The sequence below is a fragment of the Hemicordylus capensis genome, chromosome 2 (genome assembly GCF_027244095.1).
Source record: "Hemicordylus capensis ecotype Gifberg chromosome 2, rHemCap1.1.pri, whole genome shotgun sequence".
NCBI classification, from domain to species: Eukaryota; Metazoa; Chordata; class Lepidosauria; order Squamata; family Cordylidae; genus Hemicordylus; species Hemicordylus capensis.
In genome coordinates, this window is record NC_069658.1 from 146,473,683 (window position 1) to 146,494,601 (window position 20,919).

General features: G+C 43.5%; 1 protein-coding gene across 10 annotated transcripts in view; it reads right to left on the reverse strand.

Annotated features, from left to right (window-relative positions):
- Nucleotides 1-20,919, reverse strand: part of FRMPD1 (FERM and PDZ domain containing 1) — a 106,000-nt gene that overhangs the window by 43,952 nt on the left and 41,129 nt on the right. For 5 of the 10 annotated variants that reach the window (XM_053300975.1, XM_053300972.1, XM_053300971.1 and 2 more), the window contains 3 exons: nt 10,976-11,065; nt 4,541-4,698; nt 3,312-3,414 (listed from right to left, as the gene is read on the reverse strand). In XM_053300975.1, coding sequence (XP_053156950.1) covers nt 3,312-3,414; nt 4,541-4,698; nt 10,976-11,061 — 347 coding nt within the window. In that variant the 5' untranslated portion in view covers nt 11,062-11,065. Of the gene's footprint in view, nt 1-2,116; nt 2,212-3,311; nt 3,415-4,540; nt 4,699-10,975; nt 11,066-14,359; nt 14,444-20,919 lie in introns of those variants that run through there. The other 5 variants (XM_053300974.1, XM_053300978.1, XM_053300980.1 and 2 more) reach the window with 5 other exon arrangements.

The following is a 20,919-nucleotide window of genomic DNA, read 5'->3' on the forward strand; positions in this document are numbered from 1 at the left end:
GAGTTTGATTATGGAGCACTGTATGATAAAGCTAGCCTATTTCATTTGCTTTAGGGAAAGGAGGAAGTGATGCAACAAAGTAATTCCATTTTTTAGGAGACTTTTTGTAATAAACAGTACAAGGCTGGTTATGTTTGTTCTAGTATATGATTTATAACATGGATAGAACCAATGTGTATTATGCTACTTATTTAATTAGTTGATAGCCAATGCACACTTTCTTGGAAGTAAGCCTCACTGAACTCAATGGGACACTTCTGAGAAAATATGCATAAGATCAGTGGTGGCTGGTGGTCAGGGGCGTAACGAGGCTGGAGTGGGCCCAGAGACAAAATTTTAAAATGGGCCCCTCGCTGATACACACACACTCACTTCACATGTGACTTGCCTCTGGGGGGGGGCCCTCGAGGTGTGGGCGCCCCCAGGCAGCAGCCTCCCTTTGCCTAGTGGTAGTTACGCTCCTGCTGGTGGTTTCTGGGACTGGGGGGTGGAGGTGGCACTAGGCAGAGCAGATGATGGGTGGAGCCACAGATAGTGCGAGGTGCAGCCAATTGTGGACAGCTGCGGAGCAGTGTTTTCTCTAATTTTTTTTCATCTAAGTGTGGAATGAGTTTTGTTCTGGGCAGCAGTATCAAGGTAGTGTGTGCACACGTGCATTCAGAGTGGGACCTTCCTGATTCAGCCTGAGTGGGATCTGAAATTAACTGTGGACATCAAAAAGTGTGAGTGCACGCACATGCACATGCCTTAGAGGGAACACTGCTGTGGAGGTGGAGTCAGGACTAGGAGGGTGCCTTAGCAATAACTGGCAAAGTGCAGATTTGTAGCTAACAATTCGGATCAAAATACAAACACACAATCACACAAGTCTCAACTGCTCATCAGGAGAGATACAGAGAAATATGGAAAACATCAGTTGCTTTATAGTGCTTAACAGCACTACAGTAGTATATAGATTTGTATTTAACATGGCAGGATCAAAACACAAGCACACATACACAGGAAAAGAACTATACAAGCCACAAGTAAAGGACAGACCAGCTACAAACAGCTGCTTTTGTGGAGAGTACATGCATTGCATTCTGAAGTCACCAGGGCAGCTCTGTCTGCCTGATTATTTCAAAAATGAATGCTACTAATAATAAACAATAAGAAAGTACTTTGAGCCAGGGTGGTACAGTGGTTAGTGTGCTGGGCTAGACTGGGAAAATCCAAGTTCAAAATCCCCATTCAGTCATGAAACTCACTGGGTGACTCAGAGACACATGTCTCAGCACAACCTTCCTCATAGGTCTGTTGGGAGGCTAAACATAGCCATTGTTCACAACTCTGGGCTTCTTGGAGGAAGCACAGTCTATACATGTAAAAGCAAATGGATCTATATAAGCCACAGGTAAAGCAGTGAGCAGCTACAAAAGTGGAGAACAAATGCATTCTGAGGTTAAGAGGGCAGCTCTACCTACCTATTTCAAAAATCACAGGTTTTTCACTTATGTTTTCTGCAGCTATGAACCATCTCTTGTAACTTAGAGGACACCCTGGGAATCAAAGATGCATGGGGATACCCTCTCCCTACTCCATGCCTGCTGGATAGATGGGTGCCATTCTCTGCCCACTTTGGATGCCCACCACTTAGCCTGGGTGTCCATCCTAGCAAGCAACAATTAAGAAAAATAGAGATCACTTCCTTAATCTTTGCCCAATGAATCACAACCCCCAGTGGACATATTAATATTACAGAAACTGGCTACAATCCAGAGGAAAACCTTGTTAGCTCTCTGCATAGCAAATGGATTTAAAAAATTATTTCCCTTCCAACAAAATCCATTCCTTCTCTACATACACCACACACACATGGAAACCCACTTCTGCAATTATTTGAAAATTATTTGAAAAGCAGTTTGGACTCAGAAATAGATGGCTTCTTATTCCAGTTTCTAATCTAATTAGTTCAGTCTTACAGTTTGCTGTTTCTTCCAGTGTTTTATGGCATGTCATTTTGGGAATGGGCCATAATGCTTTGCATACAGATCAGATCAGAGAGCAAGGGAGAGAAAGCATTCCTTCCCTTGAAACAAACAAACAAACAAAAAAGCCAGCAAAAGATCAAACTTACCACTACCAGCCAGGCAGCTTGCTCTCTAACCAAAATTCTTCTTGGTTCTTTTGAGTAGCTAAAAGGACTGGACTTCCCCACCTTCTGGGTACTCTGACTGGATGCCTGAGGCGTCAATCTGCCTAGTAGCTCTCTGGTTGGTTTATAGGGAGGTCCTAGGACTGCCCACTTTGCAAAAACAGAAGTGAGCATGTTTATTGGTTCCCGCTTTTTAAATATTTTAAAAGATCTGGGGCTTTTCATTTGTTCTGTGCTACCATTCTCCACCCTCACAACTCACAAAGCAGCAGCAGGTTGCAGGCAAGAGCAGCAGGCAACAACAGAGGGATGCAGTAGGCACACACAACATGGCTGACTGAAAAGTTTAAGGTGAGTACCGCCCACTTTGCCCATAGATAAGATCTACCCCTGCATAGGATGGAGCAGTGAGATTAGATGCCTGCTCTATTTCAAAAGCTGAGGGCAAATTAAAAAGTACATTCAAAAGGGAACCCAACTTTGCTGACAACACACCATTCATGAATATTATAGCATGGAAATGAACAAGAATTTCACTGTTCAAAGCTCAGTGTCTCCCTCTCAGCCGTTGCCCTCTCCCTCCACATATATTGGCACTCCTCAGCTTTACCCCTCCATCTAAAGGGGGGCTCTGCTCCCAAGGAACAGCAAAAAAGGCTCTCCAGTTGACCACAGGGGCCCAAAGAACAGACTGTATTTCTCCTTGATCGGTCAACCTTAACTATAGTAGCAGACTCTTTTGCCTAATCATCCAAGGGGAGGGTTTCATCTCCCTCTTGTCAATCTTAGAAAGAATTCTAGCCCCCTCTGACATCCTCTTTCCAGGGTCCATGTTTGGGATAACATAGCCTGTTTTCATACCAGAATTTTACACTATTTTAACACAGGCTAGGATCCAAAGAACAATGAAATTAATTCTGTGAGCCTGGGAAAGAGGCTTTAGACTTGCCTTCCTTGAACTGCAGCACCCCTTGTGAAACATGATCAACTGCTTTTGAGATTGAATAGGTCTCAAAAGCAGTTTGTGAATGGGATGGCAGTTAAGTCAGCTGTACAAAGGGTGGGTGGGGGGAGGCAAACATTCCATAGGGTAGCCCAAATCCCTTGTGTGAACCTAAGCAGCTCTTTGGATCTCAGCCATAATCCTTAGTACAGTAAGCATGATTTCATATAGCACCTTAAAAGAGAGGCTGCTTGTTCACCAGTAACACCTTCCGCTGTTTCATTGTTTATTGCAAGAATTTGATCCCCTGGCAGAAGTTTCCCGTCAGCAGCACTGCCTGCAAAATATCAGGGCCTTGTTAGAAGTGGATTATCTTTCCAGTTTTCAAAACCACCCTAAATTACAGTCAGTTGGAACAACAGAAAATACAAAGTACCTCTTACGTTCAAGAACTGCAAATAAAAGTTATCAGAAGATCCTTAACTGGACCTATCTAGTGATCGTACACTACCTTGGTTAGTAAAGGAGCCTGTTCTCATGACCATATGAGGGAGGGGAGGCACAGTCCTACCTTGTGCTTCCCAGATGACCCAAGCCCATATTTGGGTTTACTTGCCCAACCCCCATATGACGGGGCTGCCACGCACTCTAAGAGGGAAGAAAAACCTGAGCTGGGTTTGCACTGTGTGCAGCCAGCCCTAAGTATAGCGGCAGCTCTCCTTTCTCTGGCCCCAGATTCCACCCAAGTCTATGGCTAACATGTCCACTAGCAGCCCAGAAACAGTTTAAAATGCATTGGTGCTGCAGACAACCCAAACAAACTGTAGGACAGGCTCCATTTTCATCCTACCTCATTTTTAACCCGGGTAGTGGATATGAGCTGCCCAGATTTGGAACTGCTGGGTTAGAAGGACTCCCGCTGTCCCAGATGACCACAGGTTCCTGGGCTAACCCTCTCCTAACCAGGAATCTGTGGTCATGAGAACAGGCTCATTTGCTTTCCTGAAGGGCCTCTTTGGGAAGCTGATGAGGAGTGGGTGGGCCAAGGCCAGACCTTCTGTTGCCAGAAATGCCACTTTGTTCACATCACTTTTGCTTTCAGTCTGGTAATTATGAGGCAGGCTGCATATTGTAGTACATCAGATTTGGCTTAGGGGCTCCAGTTGAGTCTAGCCTATCATAACAATATACCTGGGAGTATAAATGTATGTCAATGGCATGTACCACAGACCCATTTTTAAAGATCCTTGGTTTTCAAGGACAAAGCTTTGTATTCTAGTACTTGCCCAGACTATTACTACATTTCTTTAACCATCATATTTTATTGTTGGGTATATTTTCAGAAAATGGCCCTGGAAATTTTGTTGAAGAGCAGTATATACAGTAAATGTTTTAAACAAATAATATTGCTCAGTTAGTATCGCAGTCCACAATATGGGAAGAGAGAGGAAAACAGTTCCTACCCACAGCAACCGATGTGATAAGAAGGGGAGGATTCTGGGAAACTTCAAAGCCGTAATGTCCAAGAAGTATATCTTTTCGAACATCTACTGTGATTTTTATATGGCTTACAGAGTGACTAAGAACATCTGTTGGTCTGTCACTCACTGATGCTCTCCCTCTGCAAATTTAGAAAAAGAAAAGGGTGAAAAGGGTTAGCCCAGTAGCACCTAAGAAATTTGTTGTGGCATACTTTTTCATCATCAGATGCATCAAGTGTCTGATAAATAAATTAATATTGGATGTATCAGCAAAGCACATTCAAATCTGGGAAGTTCGGCTGGTGCTCAACATGCACAACACCATACATGAGATCATTTCCATTTGTAGTGACTTAACCAATCCCAGTCTTTGATAAGGTCAAGAGACAGAATGCAGATGCTCAACCCCCACCCCCCCCATTCATTTGCTGACTATGTGGAGTAGGACTATGCTTGCAAGTTTTATCTCCTGAGATCCATGTATTCTCCACTAGTGTGAAAGGGGTCTGTACATATAGCTGTAGGAGCATAAGAATCCTCCATGTGGTCAGGAACTCTGGGGCAATCACATGGACATTAAAAATGCCTCACTGGATCAGGTTCAAGAGTGATCTTGTCCAGCATCCTGTTTCCCACAATGACCCACCAGATGCCTCTGAGAAGCATACTCTGGGAAGAACACATTCAGAGTATGCATTGGGAGGGGTAAACATCCGCATACCCCTAGTGTGCCCAGACCCACAAGGACCCTTCTGCTGTATCCATTTCCTGTTCCACTATGTACATAGCACTGTCCTTTAAAGGACCTCTTTCAACACAGAGAAGTGCCATTAGAAACACTTTCAGAGTGAAATTGTTGGCCCTGTTCGCCAACAATGCTATTTTGCAGCTGAACACAACAGGCAAGCATTGATCTATGGTTTCCAATTACATTTTTGCAAACATTCCCTAATGATAAAAAGTGCCCAAGATGTGCAAATGGTTCAGGAAGAGGTTTTTGGACAAGCATGATTCTGTAAATTGTTTGCAAACTGTATCCCAAGGTGCCCTGGGATTCCTTGGAAATCTAACAGTGATGCCTCAAAAAGAAGATAATTATGGCACACAAATTTCTCTGAAAGGCCATTCAGCCAGCACTACAGACTTTCCCTACCAGCTGTGCACCGCAGAGACTGCTAGGTGCATTCTAGACCACAGTTTAGAGGCTCTGTTCTCACAAATGAAGTAGAAAACTTACGGCTTGCTGTGCCACTTCAGACTGCAGGCGGGACCTGCACAACTGAATGTTCCGCCATACAAAAAAAGTCCCTGCACATTGAAAACTAACATAACAGTGTGTGTAGGGGCGGGGTGGTGGTGGTGGCTTTAACCCTGTCTTCTCACTGATATGCCAGGTCCCTATATGCAGGGACTCTTTAAAAATGGAGGAGTTAATTATGTGAATTCCCACTGGCAGTCAGCGGGAGCCACATAGGTTTACCACGCTATCTGTCGTTTGTGAAAATCAGGTTTCAGTTCACAGGAAGCGGCCAAACTGGCTGGCTGGCACTTGCATGAATTCAGTGTGAGCGCTTCAGTATATGGCCCAGAATCCTTTTCAGCATGCTGACATTCCCTGGCAGGTGTGTAGGGTTTCCTTAGCAAACAAGCCAAGAAAGGATACCCTGAAATTCACTGCCGTGCAAGAAGGGCTTCATAGACAAAGAATACATGAAAAACAGAAATAACCAAGGACAGCAGAAGTGTGTTTTAATGACAGTTTTGGTGACTTGGGCCCAGCATATGGTCATGAGTTAGCTGGCTTGATCAATGTGAACACATAGTCAGGCTTTTTGACAACATTATGTCAGTGTGCCTTACTTCAGTTCAGTTTTATTTCGGTCTCTGACCAGGATACAATGTAGACAGATAAAAAAACAATTCATCCTAAAGTATAACAACTGGATTAAGTATTAGAGTACATCTGATTATATTGGCCACCACACAGAATTTGGCTACATGACATGTAATGTCAGAATCATGGTCAGCAACAAGAAAGCAAACATTAAACTCATCTGAACGGCCTGGAAATTTTCTTAATAAAGGAGCTATAAGACACATGAGAATCTCAATAAAAAGTAAAAGGTAAAGTGTGCCGTCAAGTTGATTTTGACTCCTGGCACCCACAGAGCCCTGTGGTTTTCTTTGGTAGAAGGGGTTTACCATTGCCTCCTCCTGTGCAGTATGAGATGATGCCTTTCAGCATCTTCCTATATTGCTGCTGCCCAATATATTACCAGTGGGGATTCAAACTGGCAACATTCTGCTTGTTAGTCAAGCATTTACCCGCTGTGCCACTTAAGGCAACAAAAAGTACAGTATAATAAAACATAAGCGATAGACTCAACTGCTCCATCTCCACACAGGCATACCCATTCCTCCTAAGGTACCTGCTTAAACCTACCCTCTAGAACCGCTGACAGGAGAGCATTAAAACCTTAATGGTGCCAACTAGAACATTTTTCTATACTTAGGCACCGTTAACGTGCTAAGGTACCTAGCTGGTTTGGAGTTATATATTTGGTTGCCAAGGCTAAACTTATTTGTAAGATAACTTAGTTCGTTTGGGTGTGCGATGTCTAGGAGCCTTTGTTTGAGGGCTAACTTGGTGCATTCATGGCCCCACCCTATCAATAGCTCAGGAGAAAGTCCAAGTAAATAGGATTTCTTCACTATTAGTTGTTTCCATCACAACTGAAAGCCATCCTTCAGTATCAGCACTTGGGGTGAAGTATCAGCCATCAGTATGGCTGATGGTACCATCAGTATCATCAGTGGTACCATCAGTATCAGGGCTTGGGGTGAAGTATCAGCCATCCTTCAGTATCAAGGGTGGCAAATCCTTAGGGAGAAAAATAAGCTCTGACCCTACATTACATACCACTAGCCAGACTCTGGTTTCCAAACTTGGTGCACCTGTTAATGTCCTTTAATGTCCTTTAACCCCTGCTAACTGGGCAAAGAGGCACCTTTTTAATGTGGTGATTCTCTTTATTTAGCAGGGGGGAGAATAACTGGCCCTATCCACCCCCAGCACAGGACCGCCAGTGACTGTTGCTGGTGTCTGTTGTATGTTTCTTTTTAGATTGTGAGCCCTTGGGTACAGGGTTCCATCTTATCTTATTTATTTATTTATTATTTCTCTGTGTAAACCGCCCTGAGCCATTTTTGGAAGGGCAATATAGAAACAGAATAAAATAAATAAATAAATAAATAATGGCTGCGGCTGGCCACCTAGAGGAAAGGGCTGGGGTCAGAGAAGAATGATCTGCAATGTTCGTGTGTGCGTGCGTGCATGCACGTGTGCGCCTCTGCGAGAGAGGATTTCTAACTGGAGTTAAATGAAACGGAGGGTGCAGCTTTAGGGGCCTTCATTAGGCAATATAAACAAAGCCATGTATGCAAACAAAGCCCTATTTCTCTAGTGTTCTCCAATCCAAAGGAAACTAAACAACATCGTATTGTCTGTGAGACTTTGCAAATTTCAGTATTTTAGAGACTGTTTTCTTCCCTAAGATCATCAACCACAAGCACTTTTTAAACTACATACACAGAATGTGTGTGTGTGAGGGGGGGTTTGTGGGGGAGGGGGAGGGAATACAAATATGTACAGACAATTATAAGCCATTTACGCCTTTCCTATCTTATTACAGTGTATGCCCACTAATGCACTGGATACAGCTGCTGGCAAATGCTTTCATAGCTCAAGTCACAGTTAACAAGACATGGACCATCATCAGCCATTCACACCCGGCCTGACACAATCCATTCAGACTATGCTTTTGTGCCCCAGCCTTGTTCCCTACTGAATGGGCTGGGTTTGGCAGGCAGATTTCTTTAGAGCCATATGAGTAGCTGAGAGGGCATGAAATTAAGAGAGCTGCCTGAAACACAGCAGAAACACTGAGCAAAAGCATAGGTTAAAGGTACTATTATGCCCACTGAATTGTAATTGGACTTTATCATACACAGTTGATTAACTCTGTATTGCTTTTAACTGTATTGCTTTTTAATTGCAGCCACCGCTGGGAGTAAGTACTTCAATTTTACTGAAAAATATATCACTTAAGGAAGGCACCCCTGCTCTCAAACCAGACCCAAACTGGCCCGAGGGGTTTGGCTCTACCTCGGACCCGCTTTGGTTCTGGTCCGGCTTTGCCTCAGACCTGGTTCGGACCCAGTTCTGTCTGAGGACCCAGTTTGGTTGGAGGTCGAGCCTTCAAACCAAACCAATTCGAGTGCAGGCTAGCTCACATATTCCTATAGTTCAGCTTCCTATCTATCTATCAACACATTTTTATACGGCCCAAAATGTATGTCTCTGGGCTGTTTACAACAAGTTAGCCTTCAAGTGGGTCGAGTTCAGTTGTGCGAAGCAGGGCACGGTTCTGCCATTTAAATTTAGTTTCAATTTCTAATTTAGCAGGGGAATCCCTAAGGGAGGTAGCATTCTAGTGGTAGTTTTTATTTTAGTTTTAAGGTTTTGTTTAAGTGTAGTTCCAGTTCCTAATTTAGTTTTCGTTTTCCGTTGTTCTCAGTGAGAATGACCACAACCCATCTCAAGCTGGCGATCTGATGCTTTCTCATCCACCAACCATGACAGCCACCTCTTCAGCAGCTCCCAGTCATTCGGAAAACGTCTGGCAGGCAGCAGGTGGGCATAGCACAGAGAGGCCCTATCCCTGGCACCTAGCAGGAGTCCAGAGCAGTCATCCAGTGCCCTTAACATCAGGTTTTTTAGTGGATAGTGGTGGTGCCTGCCTGAAGACTGGTGTAAAATGGTGGACTAAGTATCTAGTACGCATGCGAATGATTCATTGTTCATCTGGTGATCACTCCTTATTTGGTTACATCCTGTTTTATTAACTGTCAGCAAAGAACGGTGAGAACCAAGTTTCTTTAGATACAATTTAGTGGAGAGAGATAATCATGTGAGGCCGTGTCCTTGAGCTGGCCTGAGCTGGGCTGGGGTTGCTTTAAGTTAGAATTAGGTTTTCTAAGCAAACTTGGAGATGCTTTGGTATTCTATGTAAAATGGAGTTACTTTGGTTTACTCAAACATGGTATTCTATGTAAAATGGAGTTACTTTGGTTTACTCAAACACATCATTAACATCAGGTTTTTTAGTGGATAGTGGTGGTGCCTGCCTGAAGACTGGTGAACCATGCATTTGGGATATAGGAGAGAAGGGAAAAAAGCCAAGTCACCTCTGCCTCAAGGTACAAAGAGAACCTTTCTCATGAAAATATAGAGGCTGCACCTGCGCATGAGAGCATCTCTCTTTCAGGGGTGGGTGGGTGGGTGGAGTTGGGTTGGAGGGAGTATCATCATGAGGTCACAATGGCCAGTCTGTTTCCATCAGGCCAGGCCACTCTCTTTTTCATCAAAGCAGGCAGCAACAGCATGTGGGTACAAGGCCTCTCTCTCACACTGCGGGCAGCAGAAGCAGGACTGTGGGTGGACATGTCTTTTTCTCATTGAGGTAGGCACATGTAGGTGCAAATGGACAGTCTCTCTCATGGGGATGGTCAACAGCACTGGGTGGGCACAGTGGGCCTTTTCACAGAGCTCTGGGCAGCAGGCCAGGAGATAAGAGGACTTCTCAGGCAGGCACTCTGCAGAGCTGCTGCTTACACTGAAAGATCAAGCTAGTCTGGCTCCCAAAGAGGTAGAGATACTTTGAACCGGGCTCAGAAATATATGGGCAGCCAGCACAAGCGAGTCAAAATTGAGTTTACATGCTCAGAATTTATCTTCATAAGAACATAAGAACAGCCCTGCTGGATCAGGCCCAAGGCCCATCTAGTCCAGCATCCTGTTTCGCACAGTGGCCCACCAGATGCCGCTGGAAGCCTCAGACAGGAGTTGAGGGCATGCCTTCTCTCCTGCCATTACTCCCCTGCAACTGGTACTCAGAGGCACCCCGCCCCCGAGGCTGGAGGTGGCCCACAGCCCTCCGACTAGTAGCCATTCCTTTCACTTCTTCCCGCAAAGAGGAAAATAACATTCTGTAGTACTTGCAGTCTCTGGGCTGCGTCCAAAAGGTAGCCCCCGATATGGAACATGGCAGTATTCTAAAGGGAGGTTGCCAGAGCATGGATGATGATGGCTGCAAGGTCCATGCCAGAAGTTGGAATATCAGCCAAAGCTGGAAAAAGAGGTGCTCTTCGCCACAGCTGCTACTTGAGCTGCAAGTAACAAGGCTGGGTCCAAGAGAATAGGCATGCCACACACCTATAAAACTAGAGCAGGGGTGGGGAACCTTGGCCCTCCAGCTGTTTTTGAACTACAACTCCCACCACCCCAGCCACAATAATTGTATATAATATATAATAAGCATTCCAAACATTTAATCATCTGCTGATTAAAATAAATACCTGGATGAATGATCTCGTGACCGACGCAGCCATTTTGCTACCATCAGCTCTATCCTACGTGCTTTGCGTGTCTCCAGGTCTTCCATTTACCTGCAGAAGAGAATATTATTCTTATATGTCTTTGTCATAAAACCACGTTTCTATTAGATCCTCTCTAAGAGGGATCACATTCTTCAGAAATAGAGTCCCCAAGATGCTTTTGATTACAGTGTATTATTTAAGTATAAGTAATCTCGTTCAAGTTCTAGAATCCAGGCAGAGGAAGGAAGGAAGGAAGGAAGGAAAAGATAGAGAAAGATTGCTGGACTGGGAAGACTCCAGTTCAAATCCCCACTCAGCCATAAACTTCACTGGATGATTTTGGCCCAGCCACGATTCTCAGCCCAGTTCATCTCACATGCTTGTTCTGATTAAAATGGGGACACGCCCTGAGTTCTTTGGAGAACGAATAGGATTTATAAGCACCAGAAATAAAACAAACCCTTTCTCCAAGCTGGTGGCTTCCAGTTTAAAGAACTAATTAAAATGGATTGTACATATTTGAATACTATTTATTTATTTAACGCATTTTAGATACTGCCCAAACAAACAAGTTCTCTGGGTGGTTTACAAGACAATAAAAACAACCAATAAAAGGATCAACACATTTCAACAATTAAAATTTAAAATGTTAAAACTATTAGAACACAATTAAAACAATATTAGAGAAGAGTAGGATAAACAGTAGGGGTTTATTTTTTAACAGATTAATTTTCCTCTGTGGGCCGGTTCAAATGATATATGGCAGCCACATTGAGGGATGCGTTGGGAATGCATTGGGACATCCATGGAGGATGTCATGATGGGTGCACTTTTGGCACTCCCCATTTTTCTCCATATATGCTGCCAGCTGTATCATCTGAACTGTCCTTCTTTTAGTCAAGCAGAATAAGAACATAAGAACAGCCCTGCTGGATCAGGCCCAAGGCCCATCTAGTCCAGCATCCTGTTTCACACAGTGGCCTGCCAGATGCCACTGGAAGCCACAGGCAGGAGGTGAGGTGGCCCACAGCCCTCCGACTAGAAGCCGTTGATAGATCTCTCCTCTATGAAGTTATCCAAAGCCTTCTTAAAGCCATCCAGGTTGTTGGCTGTCACCACATCTTGCGGCAGAGAATTCCACAAGTGGATTATGTGTTGTGTGGAAAAGTACTTCCATTTGTTGGTCTTAGATTTCCCGGCAATTTTTACCGCGATAATTTTTTGCAGAGAATAATTTTTAAAGCACTCTGATAGCAATTATCTCACTATGAGACCTAATATAGTATAGTAGGGGTGTGCGAGCTGGCTTGGTTTAAGCTGGGCTTGATGTCGAACTGGCTCAGTTTGATGGGCTTGGGGTTGAACTGGACCAGCCTTGACCGGTCTGAGTTTGAACTGAACTGGGCCTGGTTTGAACCGAACCGGTTTGGAGCTATACTGGTAAAGGGGAATCCAGTGAGGAATCTCTTTTACCAGTACAGGGGCAAGGGGGCTGTTCTTAGTGTAGTAGGGGCAAATTTAATACTCACATGTAGAAGCCGTGGCTGCAGCAGTGGTTCCCACCGGCCTCCCCCTGAACAGGCTGGGCCAGCAGCAGGCCGATTCAGGCCTTCTCTGGCCTGCCACCACTGTAGCTATGGCTTCTACTTGTGGGTATTAGATTTGCAACCCTTTACACTTAGGACACCACCACCACCACCACCACCACCCCTGTACTGGTAAAGGGGAATCCTCCCCAGATTCCCCTTTACAAATATAGATCCAACCTGGTTGAACCAGCTTGGTTCAAACTCGAATGGGGTCCGGTTCAACTGTGCCCCAAACTGGATTAGGCCAAACCGTCTTTTTGCACATCCCTATAGTAGAGTATAGGCTTAGGGTGCGAGTTGAGAAGTCTCTGTGTGTCCTAACCATGGACACACTGGGTTGGCCTTATCTGCTTATATTCAAGTCATAACACTAGCCTAGTTTACAGGGCTAATTTAAGCATTACTGAGATAATGTGTTTGTGCTTAAAGCACTTCAAAATAGTTATTTAAATGATAAGTACTATTGATGTTGATGAGAGTCTTGGGAATAAGCATTGTTCATATGACAACTGCATGCTACAGACTGCCTGGGGTGCCTCCTCTTCAGTGCCAATGCTCTGACATTTTAACATTAATCTATTTTACTATCTTAATAGCTTATTATTAAATTATTTTTAAAAATTGTCATAAGGTCCCATGACGCAACCTTAATAGTGCAGCTGTGTCACTTTGCAACATAATTCCAATAAGTTGTACCATCAGCCAGACAGCATTAATTATTTCAAGCAGCAGGATACACAAATGTACCCTTTGAGTGCAGAACTGGAGCAGCTGAAATTTAAAATTGTCCAGTACAAGGGAAGAGAAAAGATTTGTACTAAATCAGTTATTTTGAACTGTACGTTTTCAACAGCATGCCCACTGAAATCCATACAAATAGAAAACACAAATGCTAAATGCATCATCCCCGATTCTAAGACTCTGGCCCTATTGAGACATTATGTTGTATGAGTGTACAGATGTCTATACAGTTGTACATGTTTTTTTGTGAATGACAGTACCTGTGCTCATTTTAAAAGTGAATCTGGATACAGGGCCCCCAAATGCATGGTACAGATAAGAAGTGTACTGCTGTATTTGTGTACAACATAGTGTGTGAATAACTGTACCTCTGTACAGATCTATACCTGTGTATACCATACAGTTGTACAAGTGTTGAACATAAGGAGTGAATGGAGTCTTCTGTCTACTCAAACATCCTCTAGGCATTGCTAAGTCCAAGTTAAACTGATGGACAACATGACCCCATTATGACTTAAAAGATATGTTGATGAGTACATCATAAAGATTACTGATTGGGGGAGGGGGGTGAATTAAATGTTTAAATAAAGAGACACAGCATAGATACAGTGTATTTGATTGAATGAACTGACATGCTGGTGGAAATGGTAAAACCGGGGGGGGGGGAGGGCAAGTGTTCTAAATCAATGCTGCTTCAGGCAAGTGTTGTGAGCCAGCCTCCAGCAACCTCCAATTGAGATTCTTCCAATAACAATCTTGACTTAGGATTTAGGATCATCTGCCCGGAAGGTCTCCCAGTCCTGAAATCTGCTAGACTTTGAACTTGGGAATAGCAGCTCAGGGCTTTGGGGTGAGGCATTTGAATCAGTCCACACAAAACTCTTAAGGCTAATTTGTTCCTAGGGAGTCACTACTGGAGAAGGCATAGGGCATCATCTGAGGCCATTCAATGGTGCCCCTTGCATATGGAAGGGCTCAACATCTACTGTCTCTGGGAGCTTTCCCAGGGCTTGCAAAGCCTGACCATGCTAACCTGGAATCCGTTACGCAGAACCTTCTTTCCCCTGGTAGAGAAATTCTGCTCAAAGCCAGCCCCCTCCAAGCCTTGCAAAGTATCTGGCAGCTTCCCAGCCTGACTAGAACCTGACAAGAGTGGGAGTAGAGAGGGGAAGGTTTAGTCCCAAGAATAGCTGTTGGATGTTAATTGCCTCTCAGGCCTGTGTAGAGCAGTTCAATGAATTATAAGAGGCACTGCAGTACAGTACTTAGAAAGCCAACACACAAGGGGAATGTTTCATCAAGGAGGCCACACGGTGTTTAAGGGACAGAGTGTTTGTTCTCTTTCTACATAAATATTATATACCTTTAGACTCTTCCAGAAGGGGGTTAATATGCTCCACACAAAGGTGCTTTGCAAGAGAACAAGTTCTATAATGCATGTTCAGTACTACTCTTTAAAAAAAAAATTACATTCAGCACACGATGGAATGGAAACAAAACCAGATGTTGCTTTGAAAATTACTCTCATGAGGTGCAGACTGACTGGAGAAAGTAAAAAATAAATAAATACTAGCGGCACTGGCAACCCTGCTACTTCAGATGACAGATTCTGGGGTGAGAGCAGAGTGGGAGACAGGGAGATCTAATTCAAAGGGCAAAATCCACCAGAAAGTTCTCCACTTAATAGAATGGGTAGCTCCTGTTGAATTAGCAGATTTACACTTCGTAAGTTGTTATCTACCAGAGCAGTGTCCTCATTCATGTAATGCCTCCAAGGCATGCAGATCTCCATAGTTACTGAGATTATTTAATGAGGCCCTGCTTGGCTCCCTTCACCATTTGAACCCAGAGCGGCGGCCACAAAGGACAGGGCCTTTTCATGGTGGCACCCATGCTCTGGTGCTCTCTCCTGAGGGAAGCCTGAGAAGTGAGTCAATTCCTGGCACTTCATTTATAGTAAGATATTCACGTGTTTTGCAAAGCATTTGGGGACAATGTGGTTTACCTCTTTTTTGTTTTGCTTAGGCTGGCTCCTGTGGAAGTTTTTATTGCTTAGGGTTAACTGAAACTATAGAGCTTTAACTGATAGATGGGGTTTTAGAATGCCACGTTTTTATTCAGCCAAACATGTTTACAGGGGAAGGTTTCTCACAAAACAAGGCGCCGCTCAGGGCATGAAAGGGAGACAAGCTGCATAAAGATACAAATCAAATGAATATAACCATTAGTATCACTATGGATACAAAAACCAAGGCTGTTATGCAGAAAACAGGACACATCCAGAATGACTTTTATCGAATGATCTCCATGATACAGAATGGCAACAAAACTACACATACTTATTTCCAGTTTTCTTGGTGGCTACCGCAAGAACATTTGTCCAAATCCGAGAACAATTTTGTTTTTTTAAACTTTTTGAGCTTTGGAGCCAGTAAATATCCTGAGACAAGTTATCCAGAATGTTCATACGCTTTCTGTATTAATTTGGTGTGAGATACCCCCAACTATATTATGCATGCATACATATCACTTGACAAGCCATCAAGATATTATACTGTTATTAATTTCTGTTCCACGTTTCTACTGGGATATTCAAGATAGCTTACAACAAAGTTAAAACAAACAACGTATCAGTCACAAACCTGATGTGCTAATGGCATTTACTGGAATCAAACATGTGAAACCATGGTTTGCACTAACCATAGTTAAGAATTCACACCATGGTTTGAGCTTCCAGATGTACAACAGCCAAACTATGATTTAGAGGGGCTTGTCTGCTTTTGTTTCTCCATCCTCTCAGGACACAGCTTAAGCCTACTCTTGTGTATATGGTGTGGCAGCTTTTTGAGGCAGAGCAATTTCTATTTCCATGGTATAGCAGCCCTCTTGAGGTAGAGTAATGGCCCTAAATATGGTTTGTGGTCAGTGGTCTGTGAATTCTGGCATAAACAGCAAACTACTGATGGTTACAGATCCTGGTTTGTTGGCCCCCAATAGCCATGGTATGCAAGTAGACTTGGATTCAGACTTACCATTGTTTTGCATTCTATATGCATTCTATATTTTGCATTATATATCAACCATCAACAGTAAAGGGTCCAGCAGTCAAGAAATATGCCACAGACCAGGACTTGGTAGGATTGCAATGAAGGCCTTGGAAAGGATATTTAGATGCCATGACGTGTCTATACCTACAAAGATTAGAATCGTCCAGACATTGGTTTTCCCTGTGACACTCTATAGATGCGAAAGCTGGACATTGAAAAAGCAAGATAGAAAAAGTATTGACGCTTTTGAACTTTGGTGCTAGAGAAGACTTTTGAGGATACTATGGACAGCCAGGAAAACAAACAAATGGATCATAGAACAAATCAATCCAGAATTTTCACTTGAGGCACAAATGACCAGGCTCAAACTATCCTACTTTGGACACATTATGGAAAAATCCATCTCCCTTGAGAAGTCCATAATGTTGGGGAAAGTTGAAGGAATAATAAGAAGAGGACGACCAGCAGCAAGGTGGATGGACTAGATCACAACATCAATGAATGCACCACTAAAAGACCTTAAAGGCCAAGTTGAAAACAGATCATCCTGGAGAGATTCTATCTATGTGGTCACTAAGAGTCAACACCAACTTGATGGCACTTAATGAACCCAGTCAATGTCTAGAAATGCAACCCCAAGGTCTTCCCCACCCCACATAAAAGAAACATCAGTTCATTGAAATACTTCAGCTGGGCATGATCCATCTTGAACAGATGGTATCATTTAGAAATGCAAGTTGCTTGGAGGATTCCCAGATCTAAAAAGGCATCTTTGCCAAAGGTTCTCTCTAATTAGTTTCCTTGCACTCTCATATTCAGCTGTAAGTAACACTTCTGTAGGCAGATCAACCTCCAACAATAGCGCTTCTCACAATTTTGACTTGCTATCAGCTCTTAAATGCTCCATAAAGAATTTTCTCGATAACTTGTCCTATTTTTTCTTTTTACTGATTTGGCGAACAGAAATGTAGCTCACCCCACCAGTCATGGGGGGGGGATTACCTCATCACGTCTTATTATTTTTGTTCTTCATTAAAGGAGCACATTTATCCTTTCTCCACAGTTTAGTTTATCAGAGCAAACACATCTTTCTGACATTAATGTTTAAAAATAGTTACTGTGAAATGATGCAAGGGTCTTCAAGCTGGGGCTAAAATTTCAGAATAAATGCCTAAAAACAATATTTAGAGAGCATGAAAATGTTTCTTATTCTTCTCTGGAAATATTCAACTTCAAAAGTAGGGCTGAGCTGAAACTACTTACACCTCGCAGTGGGTTTTTCTGGTTTTGGGGTATAAGATTCCCCCACTGCCCCACAACACACTAGTTGTGAGCACATTCTTATTGTTTTAGGGCTGCTCTTCCTGGCACTATTTTGCTTATTCTTTGTCCTCTTAGTCCATGGTTTCATTTCCATTCACTCCTATTGGCTATTGCAACCAATGTGATTTTGCTGATATCATTACACTGGATAGGTTCAGATGACCCACTGCAAATAAGTTGGAGAAAACTGTAGGTTTACAGCAAGTGTGCACTTCCAGCAAGAGCCAGTATTTCTGCCTCTTCCCATATCACATGAACCCAGAAGTGTTGGGTGGAGAACATCAGGTTTGCTATGCCATCCAACACTCGCCTGACACCCTTAACCAAGAGCCGAATTTAGGTACAGAATGTTTGGCTGTGGAGAGAAATCAACATTCCTTACCTGATATTTCTGGGTTCGAATAAACAGGAAGGGGAGGGAGAACAGTACTGGCTCACACTGGGAGTGTTCAACCCATTGAGAACCCAGAGATGCCCTTACCCCTGGACTTCTGGGCTGAAGTCCAGGGCCTCCACACCCCCTGGAGGCTCCCAAATCCTCTTTAGTCTGTCCCAAGTGGTGTGATCACTGTGCCGTGCTGCATTGGGCAGCCGAGCATGACCTCTGCTTTAGAGACGAGAGGGGGAAGTGGGGAAAGAAATATGTGGGATGGGAATATGTTGAGTTGTGCGTTGAAATATGTGAATGCATATTTGCACAAATAGACCTGTTTTATATTCTTAACATACTTGTGAGTTCAGTTGCTGTTTGTACCTGCAAGAACCCATGTGTTTAAAATACTGCATGTGTCACGGTGTGTATGCGTGTGTGTGTGTGTGTGTGTGTAGGGCGATGATGCTTAACTTACAGTTGGGGGAGGGGGAGCTCCAAAGGCCTGTAGGTCCAGGCTCCAAGACTACCTAGGTGCACCTCTGCGAGAACTTGCCCACTGTGTCTGATCATGGATACTTGTACACAGCATCATGTGGGTTGCCACAGCCACTCAAATGACTTAACACAGGAGCATGGGTAAATGTGGCTGAGGACTACAAGGGCAAAGGAGTAAGAGAACAACCCTGAGAAGAAGCAGTAGCTGCCAGAGGAACAAAAAGGTACTGGACAGCAGCAAAACAATGCTGGTGTTCAGCAAGGTTTTTTGCACCCCCTCCTCCCCTCCCCAGCAAGCAATCTGTTTGGCTCCATCAAATGTGCTTTCAAAGCAAATATCAAAATTAGAGAACATTTGGCACAGCCCTATTCAAAACACAGGCCTCTCTCATATGGCAATTAGATTATCATCTGTACTTTCCTCTCCTTTTATTACAGATGATTTCCAACATGCTCTATAGTCTATCCAAACAACATATAGGATCTTCATGAGATTGTTGCTGCCAAGGTACAAACTCCTTTGAAGACTGGTATATTTGCCTTTAAGCATGATACATTATCTTGTGCTTAACAGGTTGCTTAAAAATCCACTAAGGGAGACAGAACCAGAGCCACACAGAAAATGCATGTTTAGGGTTTAACAGTCTATACATCTCCAGTATTGCTAAATGATATGCTTCCTATTTTGGCAGGAAATAAAGAATCTCTAGATAGGGCAGTATAATAATGTAATAAATAAACAATAAAACAAATATATTTTTCTCCTATTATGTGCTACTATTATTTCTATTACTAAAATTCTAATGGTAGAATTATTATTTCTACTATTAAGAAAATGTTATTGTTCATGAATTCAAGTGCCTAAAGGCAGTCTTGGGCAACTTGTTTTTGGACTACAACTCCCATTATACCTGACCTTCAGCCACTGCGGCCAGGGAGGATGGGAGCTGTAATCCAAAAATTCCAAGTTACCCAAGACTGCCTAAGGGCTCTGATTTGCAACTTCTCTGAATAAGTGTTTAAGCCAACTTGTTCATTTAATTAATTAATTAATTAAACATATTTATATACCGCCTAAAATGCAGGTCTCTGGACGGTTTACAACAATACAATAAAAACAACAAATAAAAAGGTTAAAACATAACAATGTAAAATTAAAAACATTAAAACTATTAAAAACCATCAAACTATTAAAAAACAGCATCTAATTAAAAGCCTGAGTGAACAAATGTGTCTTGACTGCCTTTTTAAAAGTTGTGAGGAGATGGGATGAGATTTTTAAAAGAGATGGGGAGGCTCTCATTTCAGCAGGAAGTGTGTTCCAAAGCCTCGGGGGCCGGGCAGCAATGGAGAAGGCCCGTCCCTGAGTCGCCACCAGACGAGCCGGTGACAACTGCAGATGAACCTCTCCTGATGATCTCAATGGGCAGTGTGGTTCATAGCAAAGACGACGTTCTCTTAAATACCCAGGGGCCAAGCTGTTTAGGGTTTTATAGGTTATAACCAAGACCTTGTATTTTGCCCGGAAACTTATCAGCAACCAATGTTAAGATAGGAGTGTTATGGTCTCTCTGAGATGACCCAGAGACCAACCTGGCTGCCGCATTCTGGACTAATTGTAGTTTCCAGACTATGTACAAGGGCAGCCCCACATAGTGTGCATTGCAGTAGTCAAGTTTGGAGGTGACCAGCAGATGTACTACTGTTTTGAGGTCATTTATCTCAAGAAATGGACACAGCTAGCATATCAGCAGAAGCTGATAAAAGGCACCTCTTGCCACTGCCTCAACCTGGGACACCAGGGAGAGGTTTGTGTCCAGAAGCACCCCCAGACTGCGTCCCTGTTCCTTCTGCGGGAACTGTGACCCTATCCAGAACTGGCAGATAAAAAAATAATCTCCTGGGTTCCAACCCTGCACAATAAGTACCTCCGTCTTATTCTCCTCAGGGATTGGGGCTGCTCTGGGAAGAGCCCCTGCATGCCTCCATGCAGAAGGTCCCAAGTTCCCATCCTGGCATCTCCAAGATGGGGCTGAGACTCCTGCCTGCAATCTTGGGAGAAAATGCTGCCAGTCTGTGTAGACAATACTCAGCTAGATGGAACAATGGTCTGACTCAGTATATGGCAGCTTCTTATGTTCCTGTTATCTGAACAAAATGGGGGCTACTAGGCTCAGGAGCTGCAAGTGGGGAACAAAGGTGGCCCAAAGTATTGTTGTGCCTGAGGCAATGTGCCAAATGCTGGCTTCCCCCATGCTCCTGAGGGGACACTCTCCTTCCAAAATCAACCTTTGGGGGGTGGGGAGGTTGCCAGCCCCCTCTTCCTTCCTCATGCTTCTCTGCAAGGAGTGTGAG